General features: G+C 43.6%; 2 protein-coding genes across 3 annotated transcripts in view; both read left to right on the top strand.

Moving 5' to 3' along the window:
* The first annotated feature begins 1,470 nt into the window (after positions 1–1,470).
* Positions 1,471–9,766, top strand: LOC134526298 (semaphorin-4E-like). Its single transcript, XM_063358049.1, has 13 exons — positions 1,471–1,584; positions 1,907–1,966; positions 2,157–2,255; positions 2,446–2,545; positions 2,718–2,828; positions 3,190–3,341; positions 3,660–3,835; positions 5,219–5,375; positions 5,715–5,937; positions 6,391–6,506; positions 6,923–7,089; positions 7,276–7,328; positions 8,376–9,766. Exons 1-13 carry the CDS (start codon positions 1,513–1,515, stop codon positions 9,026–9,028), a joined length of 2,139 nt encoding a protein of 712 aa, XP_063214119.1. The 5' UTR covers positions 1,471–1,512; the 3' UTR covers positions 9,029–9,766.
* A 3,125-nt stretch (positions 9,767–12,891) lies between these two features.
* HOMER3 (homer scaffold protein 3) overlaps positions 12,892–23,726 on the top strand; it is a 31,324-nt gene continuing 20,489 nt past the window's right edge. Inside the window, exons 1-2 of one of the 2 annotated variants that reach the window (XM_063357673.1) lie at positions 12,892–13,589; positions 22,628–22,775. In XM_063357673.1, coding sequence (XP_063213743.1) covers positions 22,762–22,775 — 14 coding nt within the window. In that variant the 5' untranslated portion in view covers positions 12,892–13,589; positions 22,628–22,761. The remainder of the gene's footprint in view (positions 13,590–22,627; positions 22,776–23,726) is intronic. The other variant, XM_063357674.1, reaches the window with a different exon arrangement.

Here is a 23,726-nt window from a genome sequence, read left to right as displayed (position 1 = left end):
AATAGTCTTCTGAAGTTTCCAACCTGATTCATTAATTTAAAAGTATTCTAACCCAAACGATATTTTACTTGGCTTATGCTAACGCAAACGGTTTCCTCAGCTGTTGGCATTTGCCTGCAGATGAAAGTGCAGAAAGAGCAGAGATTCCCTTCTTTATGAAAGCAGATTTGGAATCTGCCTTTGTGGTTTCTGTAATTGCAGGTGACAACCACCTAGCTTTAATTTCCCTCAGTTTTCTAGCGTTGGCTGGAGGGCATATTCATTTAGATGGACTGCCAAAATTCCAGGCATAAGTGTACCTGATTCTAATTAACTTAATAAAATATAAATTCTTTTTTCATAACATAATGTTGATTTGATAGGTATGTATTTTTATATAAAATATATATAAAAAATGGTGAATTACTGTAAATAAAGCAGTTTTAGCTATGATTTTTCTTAATACCTAAAATAGCTGACTGCTGCAAAATGTTCCCACTTGTTCTTACTGTTTGTGAAATAATACTTACGTTCTCTGCAGAAAAACTGAAAAACCGCAGCTTGCGAATGAGAATCACAGACTTGGCGCGAATCTTGGTTTGCTGGTAATAGCTTGGAATTGCCGTCAGAGTGGTGGCTAATTCTGATTAGTATAAATACAGGTAATAGCTACAAAATCTTGTAAAAGGGCACGGCTGTCTATCTCTTGTAAAAATGAAGGTAACCAAATATTACAGTGAACTTAAACTGCTTTTAATTTTAGGACGTCTGGAAGTAGTTATCCGAGTGGAAAACTAAGAGGTTTTGACAAGTTTCAGAAAATATTTGAAGACTACAGATACTTACTTTGGAGGGCTTCTGTAGGATGTTTTCAAGAGTCATGAAGAAGCTGCTGCCTGTAATTATTTAATGACAAGGAATAAAAACCGGAAAGAACTTATTTCTAGTTGAATCTCTGAAAATGGGTAGCACTGCTGTTGTTGTTTATCTTGTTTTGCAATTAATGCAAGAAACAAAAGCATCTGTTGCGAACTGCATTCCCAGAAAAACAGTAAAATACCAAAGTAAGTGAAAAATAGTAATTTCCCAAGCAGAAAGAAACATAGCACAGTGTTAGGAGTTTATTTTTTATGAGGCATCGAAAGAATGCTATGGACTGTTTCACCTCAAGTGTTGCGGGTGCACTCGTCCAAATGACAGTGAGGAATGCCTGAACAGTAATTGTTGTAGCTGGAGGTTCTGGCTTACAGGGAATAATAATAGCGTTGTTTATTTTCCTGTAAGAAATTGGGAAAAGAATATCCATGCATGTAGCTAAATACTTCCATATTATTTAGACAATGATCTGTAAGCTCTTTTGTTCTGTTACAATTTGTTTTCAATATAGAATTTTTATTGCATAACACTGTGACTCTAGTGATAAATATTTTTAAAAGAACTTATCTTCTATGTTTTACAGCTGGAAATATAAACACTTTTATGAAGGAAGGACTATCCAATGTTTCCACTCTCCTTGTGAATGAAGAAACGGATATGTTATTTGTTGGAGGCAGAGATGCAGTATTTGCTCTTGACTTGAATAATATTTCTAGAGAAATAGCCAGGGTAAATGAAAGACTTTTCCTTTCTTTCCCCATACGTTCTTAAAAACAAAAAAAAATACTTTGCCTCTGATTTTCTTAATTTGAACCTAATATTCTGATTTTAAATATATAAAAGTATTACTATTTCAAGGCTTGAATCTTTATCGCATAATCTTTTAAACAAAGCAGTACCTCTCTCCAGGTTATTTATTATGCCTTATACATAGAGATACACAGAAAACTGCTTATTTACCCAAATTATGATTATTTAGGGATTTTTTTAACACATAATTTTGTGAAAAAAAGTTGCAGCATACCACCTTACAGGTGTTTTTGGCTTTTAGGGATATTGGTTTGCTACACGGGAAAGACAACTGGAATGTATTCATAGAGGAAAGGAAGAGGTAGGAACTTCCGTTTCCCCCCTCTAAGTTATTAACTAAAATTAAAATGGCTACAGTATCAAGCTTCTTTTTAATAAACAAAATAAAAGCAAGTTCATTTACATCTGATTGCTTGCTGCTAAGACATCAGGAAATTTTCAGATGCAATCCATTACACTATGTAAAAATTTTTTATTATTTTCTATTTTAGATAAGATGCCAGAACTACATCCTCTTCCTCCATAAGATAAATAACTCTAACTTATATGTCTGTGGAACTAACGCCTATCACCCAACTTGTGATCATATGGTAATGATGTTTGAATACAGGTTTTACTGAAGATTTTTGAGTAGTGTGGCAGATTTTTAAACACCCTTCTCATAATACTCGTGTTGAAAATTAGAAACTTTCTTAATTCTTTTATAAAAGTATGAAAGACCTGAAAACTACTTATCAAATGTTATTTTTTTCATCCTATTTAAGTGATTGTTTGCCATAGGTTATCCATGGGACGAACATAAGCTTGCAAGGAAGAGCTGAAGAGAGCAGAGGGAAGTGTCCATTTGAACCAACTCTAAAATATGCATCTGTTTTTGTAGGTATGTATGACATGCAGCCTGAAATGGTTTTTGTCACCTAAACTAAGTTACTGGATACCGTTACCCTAATGCTATATTTTTGCATGGAAACCCTAATTTGTTCTTTGTGATATGTCTTTGCATTTTAAAAATAAGTACTTTATACTCTTTCCTTTCTTCCAAATCTTTACAGATGGGGAATTTTATTCGGCTACTTCAAATAATTTCTTGGGAACAGAACCTATAATACTTCGCAGTATGAGAAATCCTGTAAGAACAGAGTTTAAAACATCATGGCTAAATGGTAACAAGCTTTTTTTTGTATATTTTAGTCTCTTGAACTTTAATTTGGTGTATGAATTCTCTCTAGAGTGCAATAGTATGTTATGTATTGATTTTGTAGTGTGAGCATTTCAACTAAGGACAGAATTTAGAAGAAATTAGTGACTATGGACTACACTAGATGAGATGAGCATTTTTGCTTTCCATTTATGAAAGCATGGTTCCTTCTCTTAATGTTTGATACATTCATAAATACTTTTCAGCCTTTTCCTTTTCCAATAGTCCGCAAAAAAGCTCTATTAGACTTCATTTTAAAATAATACCTGGCATTTGTGTTTTTCTTGGAATTAACTTAAAATGTTTTTTGTATTTATGTGTTTCAGAACCAAGCTTTGTCAACATGGAAATAGTGCATGAAAGTGAATCTAATCCAAATGGAGATGATGATAAAATTTATGTGTTCTTCACTGAAACAGCTGTTGAATTTGAATTCTATGACAAGCTTCTGGTGTCCAGAATTGCCCGGATCTGCAGAGTTAGTATTTGTAGTATAAGGATCTTGTTTACTGTATTTCAGGTGAAGTTTCAAGTGATTAACAATGGTATCTACACTGGTTAATCAAACAAAATTGTATCACACACAATTTATTTCTGAACTAGCTTCGTCTCTTTCCTGCTGGAACAGAACCAGCTGTTCTGGTTGCATTTGACATTTAAACCTTTTTTCTTTGCCTTTGAACTGAGATTTGTATTGAAAGGCCAACTACATTTTTCCCCACAGCAACACTATTAGATGAAAATTACATCTGTTTCTTTATGCATTCTACAGTGTTGATGTTATTCCTTCGTTCAGGGTGATCTTGGTGGAAAACGTGTATTGCAGAGAAGATGGACGTCATTCTTAAAATCCCGCCTTTCCTGTTCCATTCCAGAATTAAACTTCCATTTCAATATTGTCCAGGACATCTTTTTACTTAGGAGAAAAAAGTGGCAGGACAGCATATTTTATGGAATTTTTTCCCAACAATGGTAAGATAGAGGGCTACGTATGCTACTAAACTTTGTAATGAACTGAGTAAGGGTTCTCACTTCAGTATTAATAGCCTTAGTACAGCCTTTTGGCTTTAACTCAGAACAAGGAGCCACCAGCTACTTACGCTGCATGTTTTAATGGACCACATTTGTTTTTCTTACAGCTTGATCCAACTGAGCAAACATTATCATCTGAAACGAAACGTTTTTGGTTCCTGGGCCAAATCCTTCAATTAAAGACTAACCAAAAGCGTCTCCTAAGCCAAGTTTGTAGAGTTATGTTTTCTCTAGTCAGATGGTGGGGCAATTAAAACTAATTACATATAAAATCACATAATTACATACACAAAGCCCTGGATTCTTCTGGTCTTTATAGCACTAAAGGAAATAGCTGACATTTCAAGGTGCAGAATTATTCTGCTGTTCCAAAAGAAGTATCTGTCATGGCCTGTTTGTCTAATGCAACGTTCTGTGCAAATGAAAACAGAACTCCCAATACCTTACAAGTTTTAGGGTTAACCAGCTTTTTCTTAATGCTCTGACTAATGAAGAAAAACAAGACAAAGTGTATCAAAACTTTACTTGTCAAAAAATATCAATGACAAAGTAGCCGTGAGCAGGTAATTCACATGTTTTATAAAAGCATCACAATTACTGGAATGCAGCACAGTCAGCACTGTCCAGCTTAACCTGCTGCCACCTCTTTACCTGTCAGTTTATACCCACTGGAGCTTATGTGAGATTTATTCCTGGGTATGGCAGGTTGGGTTCAGTGTGTCCTAAGAATTTGTAGAACATTTATTCTTTTGGGTGCGTCAAAGAGACTTAGACTTGGTATTCAGTGGTAGAACTCAAATCACAGCAGTGTCTGGTCCAGACACTCCTAAAAGTCTACCTAAGTTTTCAGTCGTCAATTTGAAAAGCGCTATAATGGGAGGCAAAGAGAAAAAGTGTTGGGTTTTTCAATAAAGGTAAGTTAAAAGAATTAGAAGAAGAATTAGTGGTCTGTGTCGGAAGTGTGGAGCCAAACGGAGGAGAATCCTGTCAGAACGTTGATTACCATAATATTTGGGCTTATCTGTCTGTTCACAAGAAAGGTTGTCAGAAGGTCCTCATTCTCTAACCGGTTTCAATTTATTTGAGGGTGCTTACTTGATTTTTAACAAAACCATATTTAATACCATCTTTTATGAATGTCTTTGATTCTTAGTGAATCATGAAAATTGCAACAGAGTATTTTTGGTGTTAGGTATCTTTTGACTAGTCTTGAAAAAGATACAGCAGTGTGTGCTGTGCAGATTGGGTTATTTTACAGTATTTCTTTCTATGTAAAAGCCAGTAAAACTTGCTTTTATTTTGTGTGTTGTTTTTTCTTCTAAGGGGAAGAATGGACGTATCAGCTGTTTGTGCATACAGTATGAAAAACATTCAGGAAGTCTTCTCCAAAGGAAACTACAAAGGACCAGTAACTGTACAACATTCCCCTGTTAAATGGGTGGTATACAGGGGAGAAGTGCCAGTTCCACGTCCTGGTGCTGTAAATATGAATTTCCTTGTTCTAGTTAAAGAACAGATTATCTCTCTTGGTAGCAAATCATTAGCTCATGTTTTACTGATACAAAAGGAGTGTTTATGATCAGCAAACATACCTGCTTTCTCATACTAAGGTTCCTAGAAAAGCTGCCTTGCTTACAGTTCTGCTCCACAAGAGATGTGGGATTATTAGCTATTTCATAAAGTGTGAGGAAAGTAATGATCCTTATGTTCTGAAGATAAGTAGAAATAACTGAATGTTTAGAAAGAAATACACCTTTTTTATATACCTTGGTGAAATGTAAAAGCAACTGTAATAATTTTCGTTATGTTTTGGTTTTAGTGCATTGATAATTTTGCACGGAGTATTGGGTATAATACTTCTTCTGACTTGCCTGACAAAGTTTTGCAGTTTGTTAGAGATCACCCTCTAATGGATAATTCTGTAAATCCAATCGGTAATAGACCGGTGCTGCTGAAGAGAGGTTCAAACTATACCAGGATTGTAGTAGACAGAGTCACTGGCCTAGATAAACAAACATACGATGTTATGTTTCTAGGAACAGGTAAGTGCTTTTATTTTAGTAAAACTTACTATACATTTTTATGTATTTTGTTCCAGAATTTTTTTCTGAGACTTCAAAAAGTAAAAGTGTTCATCAGCTCTGTTTGAAGTTTTGCATTCAGAAGCTGTCTTGCTAGTTTAATATTTTCATCCCAGTTAGATTAAATGTGTTTGGCTTGTTGGACATTAAAAGGCTCTCTTTATAAACTTTCCATATCAAAGGAGATGTGACATAATAATATTTGCAAATTCAGGGATTGTTTGAGGTCTTTTTTCCCCTGAAAAAAATCACTGCTTCTCTCTTACTGAAAGAAAAAATAAGAATTGCTTTGAAGAATTTAAAAAATTCCCTGTGCCCAGCAATGTCTTCTAAATCTCTAATTTCAACTTGAGCTAAAATGTTATGCTATGTTTAAACAAGTTTATCTTTAGAAATACATTTCATTTTATGTAGATGACGGATATTTGCATAAAGCTTTCAGTTGTGATGGGGAAATGTTCATTGTGGAAGAGCTACAACTGTTTCTGTCTCCTGCGCCTGTACGGTCTCTCCAGCTGTCTTCTGAGAAGGTACAACTTCTCTACATACAGAACGTGACTGCTGTAATAGCTTGTCTCAGGCCTTTTCCTTCTGGGTTGTTCCGGCTTTTAAATAGCCTGTAAATGTCTCATAATTCTGCTTCTATCATACAGTCATTAGTAACAGAAGCACAACACTTTTTTTTTTCTGTAGAAGAATTTGTGTGTGTCAAAATAAAACTGAAGCAAGCCTTGATGTTCATTAAAAAATTAGGGAAGGAACTCTGTCATTTTACATGCTATGGAAAGCTAGGGGTTTTTCCCATTCATATCACCATCTATTCTTACAAGATTTGTGGTTTACTGATATTTTTAATAAATAACAGAAAATCTCACAATCTGTATTAGAAAATAACAGCTTAAAATCTCACTCACTATTGAAAAAAAACTCCCTCCTGCATTTCTAGGGAATGCTGTATGCAGGGTCCCTGTCTCAAGTGGTGCAGCTGCCAGTTTCAGAGTGCCACCGGTACAAGTACTGCTTGGATTGCGTCTTGGCCAGAGACCCTTACTGCGCGTGGGCTCAGGCTGCTAATGAATGCGTTCTGCTGGCAAAGCAAACTGGCCGTACAGAGTAAGTAAAAAGCTATTGCCTTAGCTGCACACCTGATGTGAGATTGCTTTATCTGTGCACTTCAGTATCTGGAACACAAAACTAGGATGGTTCCTAGAAATGGAACGATACAAGCTGGAACACTTCTTGTCTGTATTTTCATCTGTTTGTTTTCTGGGTTTGTTTTTTTTCTTTTTTTTCCCCCAGGAATTTAATTCAAAGTGTGAAATATGGGGATGCGTCCAGGTGCCATCATGTAGGTATGTGAATGTCTGTTTTAAGAAAGACTATTTTAGCAATGAAAATGCTTTGTGCTCACTGGAGTTCTTGCGTTATAGAAAACCACAGAATTAAAATCATGTTGATGATTACTTTTGAACTAAGACCCCAGAAAAACCACACTGAGCTGGTACTGCCTAATGCTCTTAACCCTCTCAATCTAAATGCCAGAATACTTCAGTTCAGACTGAAAGTCTTACTCTCGAGGGAAGGATAAATGTGTCCCGTTTTAAGTTATTGGTGTCCCTCACACACCCGCTTTGCGGAAATCACACGACACATCAGTTGTCCTCTTAATTCTGTCACTGCTTTAGGGTGCAGATACATGGCATGCTATTCAAGAGTACACTTAGAAAGAAGGCTGTTTGTTATCAGCCATTTAAAATTATTTCCGTTATGTTTAGTTGGATTGGGAAATTAATTACTTTTAATGTAGAATTGCAGGTGTGTGTGATCTGGTATTTTTATGCAGTGACTTTGTAATGACTTGCAAGATACATTGCTTTGTGACACAAGATGTATCTCTTACCTACCTTAAGTCAGAGTTGTCTTTAGTCTTGTATATTTTAGCCCGCATGACAAATGATAATACGGCGATCAGTGGGACAGGTGGGGAACTTTTACACAGCTGACAGAAGCATTGTGCAGGCAAATCTAAACATCAAAGCGTTTCTGTGAAGGGATGTCATTAACCAATATAGAAGTTAAGGCATATGAAGGTGAATTTATTTATGCACGGCTCTATATAGAGGTGAGGCAAAACCAGATTAAAATCTGGAAATCTTAAACTTCTACTGCCGTCTTCATTTTGTTACACATCAGTGGGAATAAGGCCAGCAAGTTGTCATTGACACAGAGCCAGACCTGTTAGTAATGGGATTTCTTTGTCTTTACTCCTTACCTGTTCGTTACCCATTGTCAAGACTGGTGAATTAAATTTTATATTTATTTGAATATGTATTTGGTGTTGTAAATTAAACTAAATCCCCAGTGTTCTTACTTAAAAAAAATTATCTTCCTAATTTCAGAAAATAGCGTAAGAAAATGTCTCTTTACCCTTGGAAACAACGTTCATCTTAAATGTGTTCCTCTGTCGAATCTGGCAAGCGTAGTGTGGAAGTTTAATGGGAGCAGACTTCGGGCCGAGGACTCTAAATATCTCCTCTATGATGGAGGAATAGCAATATTTAATGCGACAATGGATGAGGCTGGATTCTATGATTGTATCTCGGTAGAGAAATCCAAAGGGAAGGAATTCCTTATCGCTGTGGCCCGCTATGTCCTTTATGCCCAAGAAAAGATGGAGGAAGCAAATGTTATTGTCACAGCAAATAAGCGCACTGAAGCGGGAGCTGAGGGGTTTCGGTCTTCAGAACCACCTTCGTCGATGAACAAGGCAGCAAACCAGAAATCTGTGGACAGCCACAGAGAGAAGCTTGTTTTAAAACTCTTCGGGGCTGGGTTTGCACTTTTTTTCTTTTTCTTGTTGGTTTGGAACTTCTACAAGGGTCATTTTTCCCTGCCTTGGACCAGCAGAGAAACCAGCTCAAAACCCACTGGCACAGCTGGCTTAGGAAGTCCAGCACTGGCCACAGAGGGATCAGGCAGCGTAAGGAAGAGTTCAGCCACACAAACGAACATATCCAGTGTTAATGAATCGATGCTTGTGAGCTTTTCTTAGGGAGTGCAGCGGGAACGCGTAGCAGTGCCAGTGTCACAGAGAGCTCCGGGAGCTTGCAGCTCACAGAGCTGTTTGGTTAAGATGACATGATGTTTCCTGTTAAGGAATGTGGAATGTAAATTTGGGTAGGAGTCAGAAGCTCTGAATTGAAAATGACAGGTTGCATTGTGTATTACATAGGTGTGTTACCAGTTATTACTTTTTAAAAGCAAAATTCCTTGTTTGGGTAGCTTTTTGACATGATAGAACCATAAGAATAGATTTATTTCAAAAAATTGACACTGATCCACTTTTTTGTAATGCTGGGGTTGCCCAATTACAGAAATTAATACTTCAGAAGCTAATAATACTTAGCATTTAGTGCTTTCACCTTCAGATTTTCTGTTTAATCTACGAATAGCAACTAATTAAGTCTCCCAGTGCCCCAAGAGGTTGCTACTACCCTCATTTTACATGTGAGGTTAAATTACTTGTCACTGACCATAGTGAGTATTGGTGTCAGATCTGGTGCTTTGTTAGAAGTTTCTGAGTCATCTTCCTATATTTTATCTTTCTGTGTTTTCCTCTCCTTTCCCTTTATTAAGGCTTTCAAAAGGCTTTCCATGCATTTATTTTTCAAATGTGGTTTTAGTGACCTTTATGATACATCTCCCCTCTGTCCAAAAATGTCATGAATCAACTTACGTACTGCATCGTTGTTCTGAATTTATTTCTGAGGTGTGGTCAAAATTCAGACATTGCAGCTCCTTTTGTTAAAGGCCATTGAAAGTTGAGCATTTTTGCTGAGACGCTTTTTTCTTCATTTTCAAATAAATGTTCTCTTATGTTTTCTTGTTTGGAAAATGACAAGGGTTCTTGATCACGAAAATCCCTGGACAGAAGGCTGTGCTTCTTACTCTGTATCTTACCAGATGTGCATAAAGTAGAAGGTTGATGCTCTTCTAGATACAGCACATTTTTTTCCAGGTTTCACTGGAAAAAAATCCAATGAAAGGATTTCAGGATATAGCTATGGAAGGAGAAACCCGCTTGGAAATGGATTCTCCGATCTGGAAGGCTGTACCAGCTGTAGCAAGACACCTGCTTTCAAGCTAAACTGGAATGCATGGAAAGGAAGACGATGTGTACAACATAGATACCTGGATAGGAAGAAAGACCAGATAAGCAGTTATTTGGTGTTTTTTCTCACTTAAAACATAAATAGGTTAAGCTCGTTTACATTGGAGCGAAGTCACAGTTTTAGGATGCCTTCTTCCTCCCACGAGCAAATTCTTCACAGCAACGTTTGCCCTTTTGTTCGTTTAGTGGCCAGCCCAGCCTAAACCACAACACCTTTCTGTGGAAGGACGTAAAGGTAGGAACACTGTCAGCCTTTCTGGCAAGGTGAAGCCATTGGTGCGAAGTCTGGACAAGAGAACTATATAAAATGGGTGTCTGAAAATTAGAAGACTGGACAGCTGCTGGCAAACTGTTATGCCAAGACCAGCCTGGCTGCATTTCAGTGGTTGTATCAGTGCAGTGCAGAAACAAGATCTGAGGTGCACGTCTTGTCTCAGTTTGAAAGGCAGTCTACTTCCTTGCAGGGTTCCTTTACCCATATGCTTACTCCCTATATGCAAAGGGCTGTATGGAAATTAATGATGCAGGCTGGATAGTGGTATATAACTAATAACATAGGAAGTGATCGAAATTTCCATTCTTACCTTTGGGGACACTTGCTCTCTTCCCTTAGTGGAAGGAAGTGCAGATGAAATATAAAACCCCATTTCAGAAAATCCTCACAAGGCTACCAGCGTTTGGTTTTAGTTCAATTCCTGCTGATCTAATTACCCTAATTTAAATGTGTAAAATAATTAGCTTCTAAGAGAAGTCATAGATAAGTTACAGTTAACAGGTCGATATGAAAGATAGTGTGCCCTACTTTCGGTAGGGTCTGTGGTGCAGTTTTAGTCCTTTTGTCATTGGTTGCCACGTTGCACGTCGGAAGGACAGAGAATATGGGGCAAGGGGACGGAGCCGAGGAAGTCCTTGAGCTGCTGTTCAGCTACCAGCCCGGAACAGCCAGCGCTGCTCCTGCTCCCACCCTCCACTGACTCCTCCGAGCGTACACCAATTCGCTGTGAAAACACAGACCTTCCCCGTTGTTTCTAAAATCAGCTCTCCTGGTGCCAAAACCCTTTTGTGCTGGCCATTGTTTCGAAGCGAGCATTACCTTAGTGTCCTCAGAATACGCCTTGATGTCACACTTAAAATTACCGGCAAACCGTAACCCGAAACACAGGGACAATAGTAGTGGGGACACTGGAGACAAGGAATTACACCCGTCCCAGTAAATCTCCCTTCTAAATGCTTTACAAAATAGGGTGGAAGTAAAATGCTGAAATTGGTGCGTGAGAAGTGTGTTATTGCTAGTGTTGGTGCTGTTACTGTTGAACTCTGCTATGAATATAGCTAAATTATGAATGCTACTTCCACCTTTTATTGTAAAATAACTAGTACAGAGCCTACTATTTTGGTGCAAGTTCTGAAGTTATTAACACACAGAGAAATTAATGTGCAGAACTGTCTGGGATTAACAAAATCTCTCTTGGGAAGATTTCCTATTAAAGTGTCCTCATAAGTTAGGAGCAGAAAGGGGACTGGGATCATCCAGCAGCGACAGAACGCAGCGACACTGAGCCTGCTCGGGGGAAACTTTGTGTTAGAGCAATGGCGTATTTTAAGGGAAAACTTGTGGGAATCGAGTGAGGAGTGTTGGTGTTCAATCAGGATTTGAGTGTGCTGGTAGGGGTGTCGGGGGGGAAATGCAGGAATAGTTTCCTGCCAAAGCCAACCTTTAGGTTCTTTATGAGGCACGTTTGCATGAGAAGCTTGCACACTTACTATCTGCTCTAAAAACTGTGTAAAACTGGTCTACACCTTCAAACTTACTGACTTAAAGCCCAGAATAACTGCAGGCAGTAGAATCGATTCATCCTGCCCAGTACCTTTGATACTGGTCCATCTTGCTTTTTGTCGCGAACGTGTTAGACAGTGTTCAGGAGCAGGCCCCATCCTTGCCCCTGTTACATGTGGAAACACGGGGGCGGACACGCATTGTGGCCCGGAGCCACTGCCATTTGCGAACTCCCTCCTGCGAACCCGTTGGATAGAATGCTGAGCAGGAGCTGAAAAGATCCGTTCCTGGTCTGGCCACCAGTTGCCTTCACAAGGCCGGGCTGTTGGTGCATCTCTACCTGAATGATTAAAAATGCATCTTATTCCTAGACTGACCTGCTCAGCACCCGCTTCCAGCCCTTGGAGCTCGTCGTACCCGCGCTGGCTGAACCAAAGAGCACTTTTGTATAAAATTTCTTTCTACCAGGAAGTTTTTTATGGTTATGATCGAGTCGTACCGTATCCTTTCTTTGATGAGCAGATGAAGCACTTTTATTCTTTCAATATAGAGCGTGTTTTGTCCTTTCCCCTCAGCCCTCCCCAGTTGATCGGTGCCCGGAGGTGGGGGCACAGGCCGGGGCAGACGACTGAGCAGGGGTTCCTCTCCTCTCCTGGCTGCCACAGCCGAGCGCTGCATTAGCTCCTCTGGCCACAGCCACGCTCCGGAGTGGCTGATTGCTAATTACCCACCCCACTTCCCCAAACCTTTTCAGCCTCCCTTCTTCCCAGGGTATTTCCCCATTTCATAAAAATGTCTTCACGGCTTATGTTAATTATCCACTTGTATAAATGACTTAATAAGAGACAGAATAACAAAGAGCGCCCTGTTTCGGATAGGAGGTGTCTAGACTGAGGTTAAAGGATAGGATTTTTTGTGTTCGGGGGTAGCCAGAGCCCATCGGATCCCGGGCGGGGGCTGTGCCGGGGCCCGCCGCAATCCGCCGGGGCCGGGGGCGGCTCTGGCCGGCTCTGCCCGGCAGGTGGTGCCGCCGAGCCGGCCCCGGCCCCGGGAATAAAGTCGGGAGAAAGAAGCGGAGAAATGTGACCGAGATGGGGCAGTTGGTAGAGGGAGGAAGCGGATAGGGAAGAGAGAGAGAAAGGGGGGGAAAAAAGAACAAAGAAAACGCCATCCAGAAGGCGGCTGCACTTCTTGGGCTGCGGGGACAAACTTGCGGGGCTGCTGGAGCAGCAGACGGCTTTGTCTAAAAGGGCTTGGAAAGGCACCACCTAATCCTGCTGCTCCCCTCCCATGCTGAAGGGAAGGAGGGATCCTGGGAGCCGGAGAGGGGGAACCGCTGGGGACTGCGGCGGCCGGGGGGGTGCCCGAGTTCCCCCGCCGAGCGCTCCGCGCTGGAGCTGGGCGTGGGAGCCCGCAGCCCCGGGGGGGTCCGGGCGGCCCCTGCCCTCCCTGCCCCGCACCTCGGGGGTTACTGAGCGGTTTGTGAGCCAACAGCAAAACTAGCGAGGTTTCAAAGTGAAATTCCGGAGGAAATTTAAAGAGCATCCGGATCCGGAGAAAGAGAGAAAGAAAGAGGAAGGGAGAAATAAATCAAAACGTGGAGAGAATCCCCGGCAGCTGAAGAAAGGACGGGAGAGAAAGAAGCTGACGCCCGGCAGAGATGGGGTGAGACTGGCAGTTTATTATTCTTGAATTGCTTTTATTATTCATGGCCGCTGAGCTATTTTTAAGGTAATGGCAAAAGAAATGAAGGTTTTAAATTGCATTTTTTTTTCCACGTTGCAAGCTTTAAAGTTTAGATTTGCCTTTTATTTTATGGGTTAGAAAGTAGCTAATTGCAAATCTCTGCAACTTCTTTAAATAAAGTCGTATGTGAGGGAAGCCTCTAGTGATCTATATGTTGTATGAAATCCAAACTGGGAGGCTGGGTAGGAGGATTTGAACTGGGTTGTGTTCACAAACTTTTCCAGAAGTTAGAAATTAGGGATTTTGTTTGGCTGTTACGACTTTGGCATTCAGTAAAATGGATGCTGTTTGCATTTCTAAATGGATAAATAGCTGATTGAAAATCCGTGATGACTTAGTTTATGATCCCCCTCAGGTTTTCCAAGAGTGAAATAATGCTGCATGGATGTGGCAGTGGATTTTGGCATGGAAATAGGAGCTTAGTCTGGTATTTAATTTATGCCCTAGTTATAAGTCTCAATCGTTGTAACTTTAAGGACCTGACGTGTTGTTGTGAGTTTCTTGTGCAATAAACTCTTCGTGGCTGTTTGAAAGCACAGTGGATCTGTAGGAAGCCTGTCTGATCAACTCCCTCCAAACATGTGGGTTGGCAATGCAAGAGAAATAAATAACATTCTTAGGGGCTTGTTTTCCTTTTGCTAATGTTCCTCTTGGGCTATCTAGATAAAATGAACAGTCAAACACAGATTCAAGAGGCAGAAGAGGCAAAGAATCCAAAGCGACAGCAGTGTGAATCTGGCATAGGTCCTTTGAAGTTGGCAGAGTATTTGCTGATCCAGGTTAAATGAGAAAATGTCCCTATTTTCCTGTCACTTTTCCTGTGCTCCACAAAGTTACTGTAAAACTTCTAGAACCGCCAGGAAGGGTTTAAGAAGCAGGTAGCTTGGGACTGCAAGTCAGTAGACTGTGAGACTAGTGCTTTATTCTCCAGGGCTAGTAGACTAATCCCTGTTGGACCTACCACAGGTCCCCCCAGCAGCTCTGTGGTTTCTTTAGAGGGCCACCAGATCCCGTGGAAAATGCTGAGATTGCGTCACCGTCTCAGTCTGCTTGGATTTCACTGTATAATTACAGGGGTGTAGTAGCAGAACTATTGTTAAGCCAGAGATGACGTTTCCACCCAAAATTCCTCGTTTCCACTTAACTCCAAGATAAAGTGTCTTTTTGATTGTAAGTTGATCACATGGGGATATTGAGTACCTTTCAGCAGCATTTAGGTTACTCTGGATACGAAAGACATTAAAAGCACATCACCTCTTACATCACATTCTGGAAGACGATTTTAGTGAACTTATTTTTAAAGCAGGGATTCTGGTCTGACTCCTCCATATTAGATTTCTTTGTACCATCATGTTCTGGTTTTCGTGGATAAATTCTCTTGGATTCTTGTAACCGCTGCGCCGCAGGTATTAATGCATTGGCACTTCCTCTCTGAAGAGGACAGTTGTAAATAACACTTGATCCTTGAGGGAAGTGAATTTAGTTAGGTCCTAGCTGAGTCTTCAGTGGACACCCAGTCCCCTTTCTCTGACTCTCTGCGGATAGCATTGTCAAATACAAATACAGGTAGACGCAACTTATCAGCTTCTAATGTGAGCAGTGTAGGGTTTACCTGCTTGTCACATATATCAAGCAAATTAATTCACCCGCTCTTATCTATACTGTCATCCCACTGACCTCTGCTAAACAGGCAATTTGAACTGGCCTTGCCGGAGGGGCGGCCGCTTGTGCTTTGCTTTTGGAGCTCTGGCGAGGGCAGGTCGAAAATAGCAGCAGATCTTAGGGACTTGTTCTAGCGAAGCTGAGCAGGCATCCGTGCCTGAAGTACTACGGGTCCTGTAGCTTATAACGAAGATGCAGAGGCAGAATGTGTTGGAGGCATGGAGCATTTTGAAATGTGCGTGTGTCTCAGCTTCTCTGGTTCTAATTATTACTGGACATATTTTCTGGAATGTATAAAGAATTACTTAGCTGCAGTCTGGCTCTGCTGGGTTTTTTTAACTTTAATTGCTGTACAGACTTCCAGCACCGGTTTGTGTGCCTCAAAAGAAAGGGCTGCTGAAGCTTAGTAGCAGAAGTAACAGTTGTCCCAGGAAGGTGAATGCACAGATTGTGTTGTAGACACCCAGTAGCACAGTGTTCAGCAGCCAAGACGCTCTGTAGATGGAGACTGGCTTCCAAAAAGAAAAAAAAAATATATCTCTCAGCTGTGTTGTGTCTTTAAATGCCCTTGATCCCCTTTCTCTGTGCCTGACCTTGCATACTTGTCGCTGTTGCCCACGCTGATCCAACAGGAGCATATTCAGCCAGGATTCCTTTGCTGCCCTTTATCTGCAGACAGGCCATGAGGCAGCTGCTTTTCATTCCTGTGCTAAGCCCCGCTGGGTAATCTCTTGGGAGCTGGGGGAGGCAGAAGGGAAAGCGGCCCCCAGCCAGCTCCCATCGCTGGAGCTGCTCTCCTCCACAGTCCCTTTGTGGCTGTAGGGTAGAAGGCTGGCCTCTGTTAATCCCACCTGGACACAAGCAGCATCTATGCATTTTCCCCAAGGTGACGTTATGCAGCACGGAATGAAAGCAAAGCTGCAGCTCAGAGAGCTTGAAAACCTGCCTGGTGGTTAGAACAAAGGGCTGGGAATCAGTCCTCCCAAACTTTGTTCCCAAAGCAGTTCTGCAGTTCAGTGTCCTGGGGGCTTGTGCCCAAATTGTGGGTAGGCAATATCAAAGCGCCCTCTCCGCGCCTATTTAGGGCGAAGCAGAGAGTCCGTAGGCTCTGGAGGGAGTTACACCCAGTCCCTGGCTCAGAGAAAGGGTTAGGCTTTGGGGAGAAATGCAAAAGGAAAGAGATGAGGTTTGACTCATTAACCCACACTTCTTCCCCAAACAGCGCTGACATACAGTCAGCAGCTATTCAAGCTGCTGAGGGAAGATAAAAGGAAACAAAGACAGACAGCAGTGGAGGAGGAGATTGGTTCTCATGCCCTCTCTGTGCTCCAGTTCTGCCTTTTGAAATACTGGGCTCTGTCTGTCTGAAACACATTTCCCCCCCTCTGCCCTCTCCAGCCCCCTCCCTCAGATTATCCCGGACTGTGCTGCTTTTTGGGTTTCTCACACCCGAGTGCTCGGGCTGGTGACCCCAGAGAAGGGAGAGCCCTGACGCAGCCGGCACGGCTGCCCAGCTGACTCAGCGTGGCGGTGGGCCGGGCGCCAGAGCTCAGACACATATCTCTCGTGCTCACATGCTCTCACGTACCCCTCTCCGCTCTGCACAAGCTGCCCTGCGAACACCCATCCAGGAAACCAGACCTTGCGGAGAGAAAGGACTTTTGGGAAGACGGCAGTGAGAACGGAGAAATCCTTACCTCCTGCCGTGGCTGGCAATGGGCCTTCTAGCAGACGAGGATCTCGTTTTGGGGGAGCTTGCTCATTGTGGCTGTGCATTGATCCCAGCCACACGGCACAGCGCAAAAATACGCTCCTAGGTCTCTGCCCAGAAGGTATCCTGCTACTGTCAGCAGGAACATCGCACCCCCAAAGCCCTTCCCTGCCCTTGTGGCTGAGTACTGCTGTGCCTGTGGTCCACAGAAACAAACGGTTCTGCTGATCTGCTACTTTGTGATTTCTTGCAATGCATTTTTGGTTTGGTTTTTAGATGAAGGGGGACCGCAGACTGCCCAGATGCAGAGCAAGGTTTTTAAAGTGATTATCCTCTCTGCGTCCAAGTGCAGAGAGGCTCCTTTCTCTGACAAGTAAATGAATATCCCTGCAAAGAGAAGCTGCAGTGAGCGAGAGGAGGTGCGGGCTGGAGAACGGCACATGGACCTCCCAGAGATGCCCTTGAGTGAACCCCATCCAGGAGCACCAAGGCAGATGCAGTTAATGAGGACCGAGCTCAGCCTCCCCAGGACATTCCAGCTGCTGCCTTAAGCGGCTAAAAGACTTTATTCTGAACCTCAGACCTATTCACTGTTTGTATCCCTGGAGTGCTTTGAACTTGGACTCACCCACCAAATGTCTCTTAAAGCTCTATACTTGTGTCTAGGTTTGAATTCTGCTCTTTTGTCACACACCTCACTTTGGAACTGAAAACAGGACAGAACCATTAGTATAAATTTGGGGAATGGTGACTAAAAGCTTCCTTCTCCACAGCAAACATAAGGTTTCTTCTCTCTGGTCATGCAGCAAAGGGTGGGGGCAGGTGAGGAGAATGCGATAAGTAATTCAGTTAACTAAATGGGCATGTCACAGGCAGGCAGACAGGATTGTGAGGCGAGAATTACTGAGAACAAAAAAAATAAAGAGGATCTCAGTGGGAAAAATCTTCCAGATTGCACAGAAAATCAGAGAAGAACAAGGACAAAGCAGAAGTCAAATGCAGCTGTGCAGTCAGGAAGAGACCCCTCCCCACAGCCGATGTAGAAGCTGTTGAGCAAAGGCATCGCTGGATGCAATAAAAGATCTAAAGCAAACAATCAAAACCTGAATTCTTTCTCTCCCTCTTTCCCTTTCGAAGAGGTCTGGCAGGAGGGCTGCGTTTTAGCACTTGCCCTTAGGTTTCAAGAGAGAGGGAGCCTGGAATTGTCAAAAAGGATTTTTTCCCAAAGGGGTGCTATTTGTATTGGAAATACCCTGAGAAAGCAAAAGCAATAAAATAAAGTTTCTCTGAGCAGCCTGTGGGGTGTAGGGACCCCAACAAGCAGCTGAAGTTGGGGTGGGGCGAAGAGAGAAGAGAGCGAGCATGCAGCGAAATGCTGGAGCTGCCACCGTGCTATTGAAATTCAGTCATAGAAATGTTTTGCTGAACGCGGCTTTCAAAGGTTGTCTGTGCCTTCCTTTAACCTGGGCCGTTCCTTAAAACGGGAAATGTTTCTTTAGAGGCTTGTATGCTCTAACCTTGCGGCTGGAGGATGCAGTGGGGAATGTGCCCTGGACTCCTGTAGCTTAAACCAAAAATGTCGTCACCTTTTTACTTCTTTTCTGCTATTAGACTCGTCTGCAGACTTGAGAGTATTTTTCTGGTGAGGATTAGAGAGAGGACTCTGTGAAATCCCCCTGTTATAGACATACCTGGGAGAGGGATTAAAGGTGTCTTGCTCGAAGTGTAGGTAGATGTGGTGGTGAACCCTCTGTGGGAGATGAGCTGAGCTCCCAGCAGCCTGGTGTCAGCAGCTCTGCATCGGCATGGACGGTGTTTTACTGCGGCATGGTGGGCCCGTGGTGCTGTGATGCCTGTGTGCGTACCAATCCATACGATTCCACGCATTGCACGTGGGTCACGGGATGATCCTGGTGCTGTCTCCTAAACGAGAGATGCTGCAGCCCCTCTTTGGAGAGGCCTCTCTGGGAGGTGGCTCATCTCCCGTTCTGTTGCGTTCTCTCTGTAGCAGTACCGGGTTATTTTAGAAGATCCCGCTTAAGAAGAGGCCCACGTGCCTGTAAAGAGGAGGGTAGAGCCCACATCCAGGCAGGACACTCAAGGACAGTCCATGCATCCAGTGACATATGTGTTCAGATTACACAGAATAGAGGGTGCCGCTCTGGTTTTAATCTTCCCCAGACTTTGGCACCTTTTATGCCCATTCTTCCCCTGCTAGGTAAAACGTGGCACTGGTGCGAGGAACCGAATTGATGCCATCTGTACCTCCTTGGCACAGGGCAGTGCTTGCAGGGCGGGCTTCTCCGCCAGGGTCTTGGCAGTGCCTCAGTGTGTCCTAACCTGACAAGGTCCCTTTGGCCTGCTCAGTCCATTGCTACTCTGCTGAGACCATAAGCTAAGAGGACAAGTAATGATTTGCTCTCCTGGCAATAGTGAAATAAGCAGCTATTCATTAAGAAATCAATTTGGATGCTGTAGAGAGGGGAATAATATAAGAACCAAGGTGGAAATTAGACCAGCATGCAGTTTTACGTGGAGTTTTAATGACCACTGAGTCAGAGACTCCGGTCAGTGAGCAAATCGGAAATGATTGATCTGTACCCTATATTCACGTGTCCTCCCCAAACACCCCATGACCTTCTTCCAGCTTCTCTGTAAGGAGAAGCTGCAAGAGGAGGCATTTGGGTCTTTACCCAGGCAGTGTCCTGGAGCCAGGTGCTTTGCTGATGTGAAGAACACGTCAGGAAACAGCTAGATCAGTTAGACCACCTATTGGTTTAATTTTTGGCTGCTTGGCTTTGCCTGGTGGAGCGTTAGGGGACGTTCATGGGGGACAGGTCATTTTTAAGCTATCAGCAGGACATGGGATATTGAATTTTGCCCTTCCCCCCCTGGGCTGGGAACAAATGCTGGCAGCAGTGGGACCTGGATCCTTTCCAGTTGCCATCAGGCACTTGCTGAACATGTCTGTGTCTCAGCCAGATCTTTGTCCTTTCAGTCATTTGCTTTGGTTTTTCTTAATTATCTGCGAGGGACAGCCCTGGGGGGATGTAAGTGGTTTTATTTACACATGCCCTTTTCACTGCTATGTCTGTATTGTTATGGGGACTCCCAGCTGGGTGCAGGAAAAGAAGTGTCAGCATTTAGGGATGTGTGGTGTATCCAGCATATACACTTAAAAGACAGGGGAGAAGAGGGCCGTGGCGGGAGAGAGAACACGATGGTTTGAATCCTAGGCACTTTCAGGACTATTTTTAAATGCATTGTAGTGTTTTTGGAAACAAGAGGTCAGCGGCTTGGCCAGAAGCAAGCTGAATGCAGACGGGTGCTCCTTGGACACAACTCCGCTCATGCACATCAGATGTGGCTTTCGGCACCTGTGCTTCTCCTGCTCTGCGCTCCCCGCCGCGTACGCGGTGTCCCGCAGCCCTGCCGGTGTCCCCTGTGTCCCCACCTTGCTAATCCGCTCCGCCGTGTCAAACCCTGCCGTGGTTCTTTGCAGCTAAAGGAATTGCAGGAAGGGTGAGGTAGAGCCATATTCCATTTAATGAGCCATTTGTGACTTCTTAGAGGTGTGCCCCAAGATTTGCAGACTTTCTTGCTTTTCTTCTCTCGTGGTTTGCATTGCTGCCTACACTTTGTCTGTTTTTTGTTGTGCTCCACCACATAGACTCTAGGAGAGCTTTTGTTTTCTAGCGTTTGCTTCAACCTTGTCAGACAAGTGAGTGAGTGCTGAAAGGCAGGTTTCCAGGCTAGCCAGTATCCTCAACAATTAAATTCTTGTACTAGCTGGATACAATTTGTATTATTTGATGGATTTAAAACAAACAAACAATTTTTTCCGCTGCAGAAGCACTGCAAAAGGAGCATGAACATCTCTGCCCAGTTCCCAAGCGGAGCACAAAGTTCTCCTGAGCATTACCTGCAAAGCTTAAGCAACTGCTTCCTAGAAAGCCCTGTCCCCGTGCCAGGCTGGCACTATACTCGGGTAGTTGTGAGGAGGCTATAACGTGCTGGTCTCCGAAAGCAATCCCCAGTCACCGTTAGTAGGGACATGCGCGTTGGCAGCAATGGTTCCTGTTTGCAGTGAGGAAAGGGGAAATGCGAAAGATAATTTCAGGAGATTCTGCATATTTTGTTTCTTGGCACCAGGCAGGCAGGTGAAGTTGCTGACAAGCCCTGCCGCTGTTGGTGCCGGCTTGTGATCTGTTGGAAGCAAAGCACATCTGGTGTAACTGGCAGCAGGCCTGTTCGGAGAGTCTGCGAGGCTTTCGCGTTTGTAACTGGAAGGGATAGACCTCTCGCAGACAGCGTGAAGTTGTGTTGCTCCGGGGAAGACCGTCAGGCACGAACAAACATATGAGGAGTGTCGAGACAGTGGTGATTATGTAAAGGCACAAAAAGTAGAGCACCCTTCCCCATCAACGCCATCAGTGGTGCATATTTCAGTGCACCTGAGACCGGGAAAAGAGCGTGCGTGCCCATGGACTGAGCGCTGGGCGAGAGAGCAGCCCAGCCAGCCTCATGGGAGTGGAAAAAGCATAAGCTAACTAACCCCTATGAAGATGGGCTTTTCACCTCTCTCACAGGCTTTCCAGTGGCATTTTATTTTCCGCTCCTGGTGCTCGGAAGGAAAGTAGTGCTGGCTTTTGTGGTTAGTGACACTAATTACAGGATAGTTGACATCCGGGTGGCCTCCTGAGCCTCTCCTGTCTTGCAGTGACCAGTAGGAAGGGATTGGGGTTTCCCAGGTATTAAGACTCCTTAGCTGACCTGCTTGGAGGCAGCCCTAGCAGAGAGGCTGGGAGATCTGGGCTCTCTGCCCCTTCAACAGGCATCCTTCATCATGCAAATTCACTTTCTTACCTTTTTGCTCTCTTTTTGAGAGCAGTCAATCACCCAGTTTCAGTTGATATAGGGGAGAGCAGGGTGGGGACCATAGGAGAGACTAATTTACAAAGCAAATTAATAGCACAGCTGTCTGGTGTGTCCTGGGGAGACAGCACGGGGCAGCCGCGGGGGTTCCTCGCTGCGGGGGTCTGGGATGGTGCCCGCCTCCGTGGAGCGGAGGGCAGGGAGTGCATGAGGTGGGTGCTGCAACCCTGTCCCAGAGGAGGGTTATCTCCGGGAATGTCGGAGAGCCCCGTCAGGCATATGGCAGGGGGCTGTTTGAAACATGGCTTGGTCCGAAACCTGCTGCAGTCAGCAGGATGGTTTCCATTGACCTCACTGACGAATAGCGAGCACAGGAATAGCTGCTGTGCGCGTGAGGGGTGATCTCTGAGGAGGGTTTTCCGTCATGCAGCCAGCATCACGTGTGTGTGACTGGAAACGCTAGAGCCTTCCAGGCTCCTCTGTGGCCCTCTCCCAACAGCCAGCGCCCGCTGCCAGAGGGATTTACTCCAGTTACACAGCTCACCCAATTATCTCCCATGACAGGGAAGAAAACTTGTTCAGTGATGAGAAATCATTACAAATTACAAGCTTTGTGAGTTTGGGATGAACGAAGCCCCTAAACGCTGCCTGGTTGAACGCTCTGTCTGTGCTCTGTGTGATAAATAACAGCTGACTTTTCCATCGCTAGGAAATGAATCACTGTGGAGGCAAAACCAAAAAGGAGCCTCAGTCCAGCTAGGAGACCTGAGGAACAAGCTGTTGGAGGAGAGACGCGTACTAACTCCACTGGCCTGTAGTCTGTCTTACCCTTCTTACTAACAAATGTCAACAACTAGGTAATGTCCTTCCTCTGTTCTTTCTGACTCTAGCCCAGCACTCGGGGGTTAAGGTGCAGAAACATTACTTTTCCCCTACTCTGTAGATGCTATGTCTGGAAGGATAAGTCACGATCCATGAAAAATTTAGTATCTGTTAGTGGAGCCTGGAAAATTTGTCTCACTCCAAAAACAGACAGTGACTGAATAAAACCAGACAGAGAGGATGCAGATAGGGGGCTGGTTTAGACCCTCATGCGGTCACAAGTGATCCGTGTCGGGGCTGTAACCTGGGAAGAGGGCTTGGAACTGGGAGGTAGCAGGGAGTACTTTATTTCCTTCCTAAGTTTCGGTGATGGGTTCAGAAAGCACCAAGTACATTTGTCTTTGGATTGATGGGAAGGCCTGCTCATTGCAGCTGTGAGGGCTTGCAATGGGGAGGACATATAAATACCTGGATTTTGGGAGCTCGCTCGTGGCAGGACTGTGACTGTACCTCATTCGCAGCTGTCCTGGAGGTCTGGGATGTTTACAATCACATCAGATTTCTCTAGGTTTGGGTAAGGAGTGTGGTAATAGCTGCTGCCTTGGGTTTTAACCAAAGTCAAACGAAGATCCTAAGCCCTGATGCACCTGGACTCTTGTGTCATGGAAACATTCCTTCCTGCCTACTGAAACGCTCAAGTTACATCCTGGTGCCTGAGATTCCACTCCTTATTTCAGCTCAGATACTACAGGTTACAAAATCCAAGCAGCGCTTGGTTAGGTGCTTTCTTGCAGCAGCTGCACATTGTGTGGCAAAGTGTTTCCTTTAATTCATTGTTAAGTGACTTGCTTTTAATCCTGTGGTGTGACCTCTCACTGCAGGATGCGCTTCCCAAGCGTGAGTCAAGAGAGGAAGAGCTGTGCTGAGGGGAAGGCGCTTTTTGTGCTCACATCCCAAACACATCCTCCATCCATCCATTTCCGTAG

Source organism: Chroicocephalus ridibundus, chromosome 22 (assembly GCF_963924245.1).
Source record: "Chroicocephalus ridibundus chromosome 22, bChrRid1.1, whole genome shotgun sequence".
Classification (NCBI taxonomy): Eukaryota; Metazoa; Chordata; class Aves; order Charadriiformes; family Laridae; genus Chroicocephalus; species Chroicocephalus ridibundus.
Note: the sequence above shows the minus strand (reverse complement) of the source record. Positions and strands in the feature narration are given on the sequence as shown.

Coding starts and splice junctions, on each gene's coding strand:
- LOC134526298 (XM_063358049.1), top strand. CDS start 1,513: ATGTTATTTGTTGGAGGCAGAGATGCAGTATTTGCTCTTGACTTGAAT. Junction 2,256..2,445: donor ACCCAACTTGTGATCATATG/GTAATGATGTTT, acceptor TGTTTGCCATAG/GTTATCCATGGGACGAACAT. Junction 5,938..6,390: donor TGTTATGTTTCTAGGAACAG/GTAAGTGCTTTT, acceptor CATTTTATGTAG/ATGACGGATATTTGCATAAA.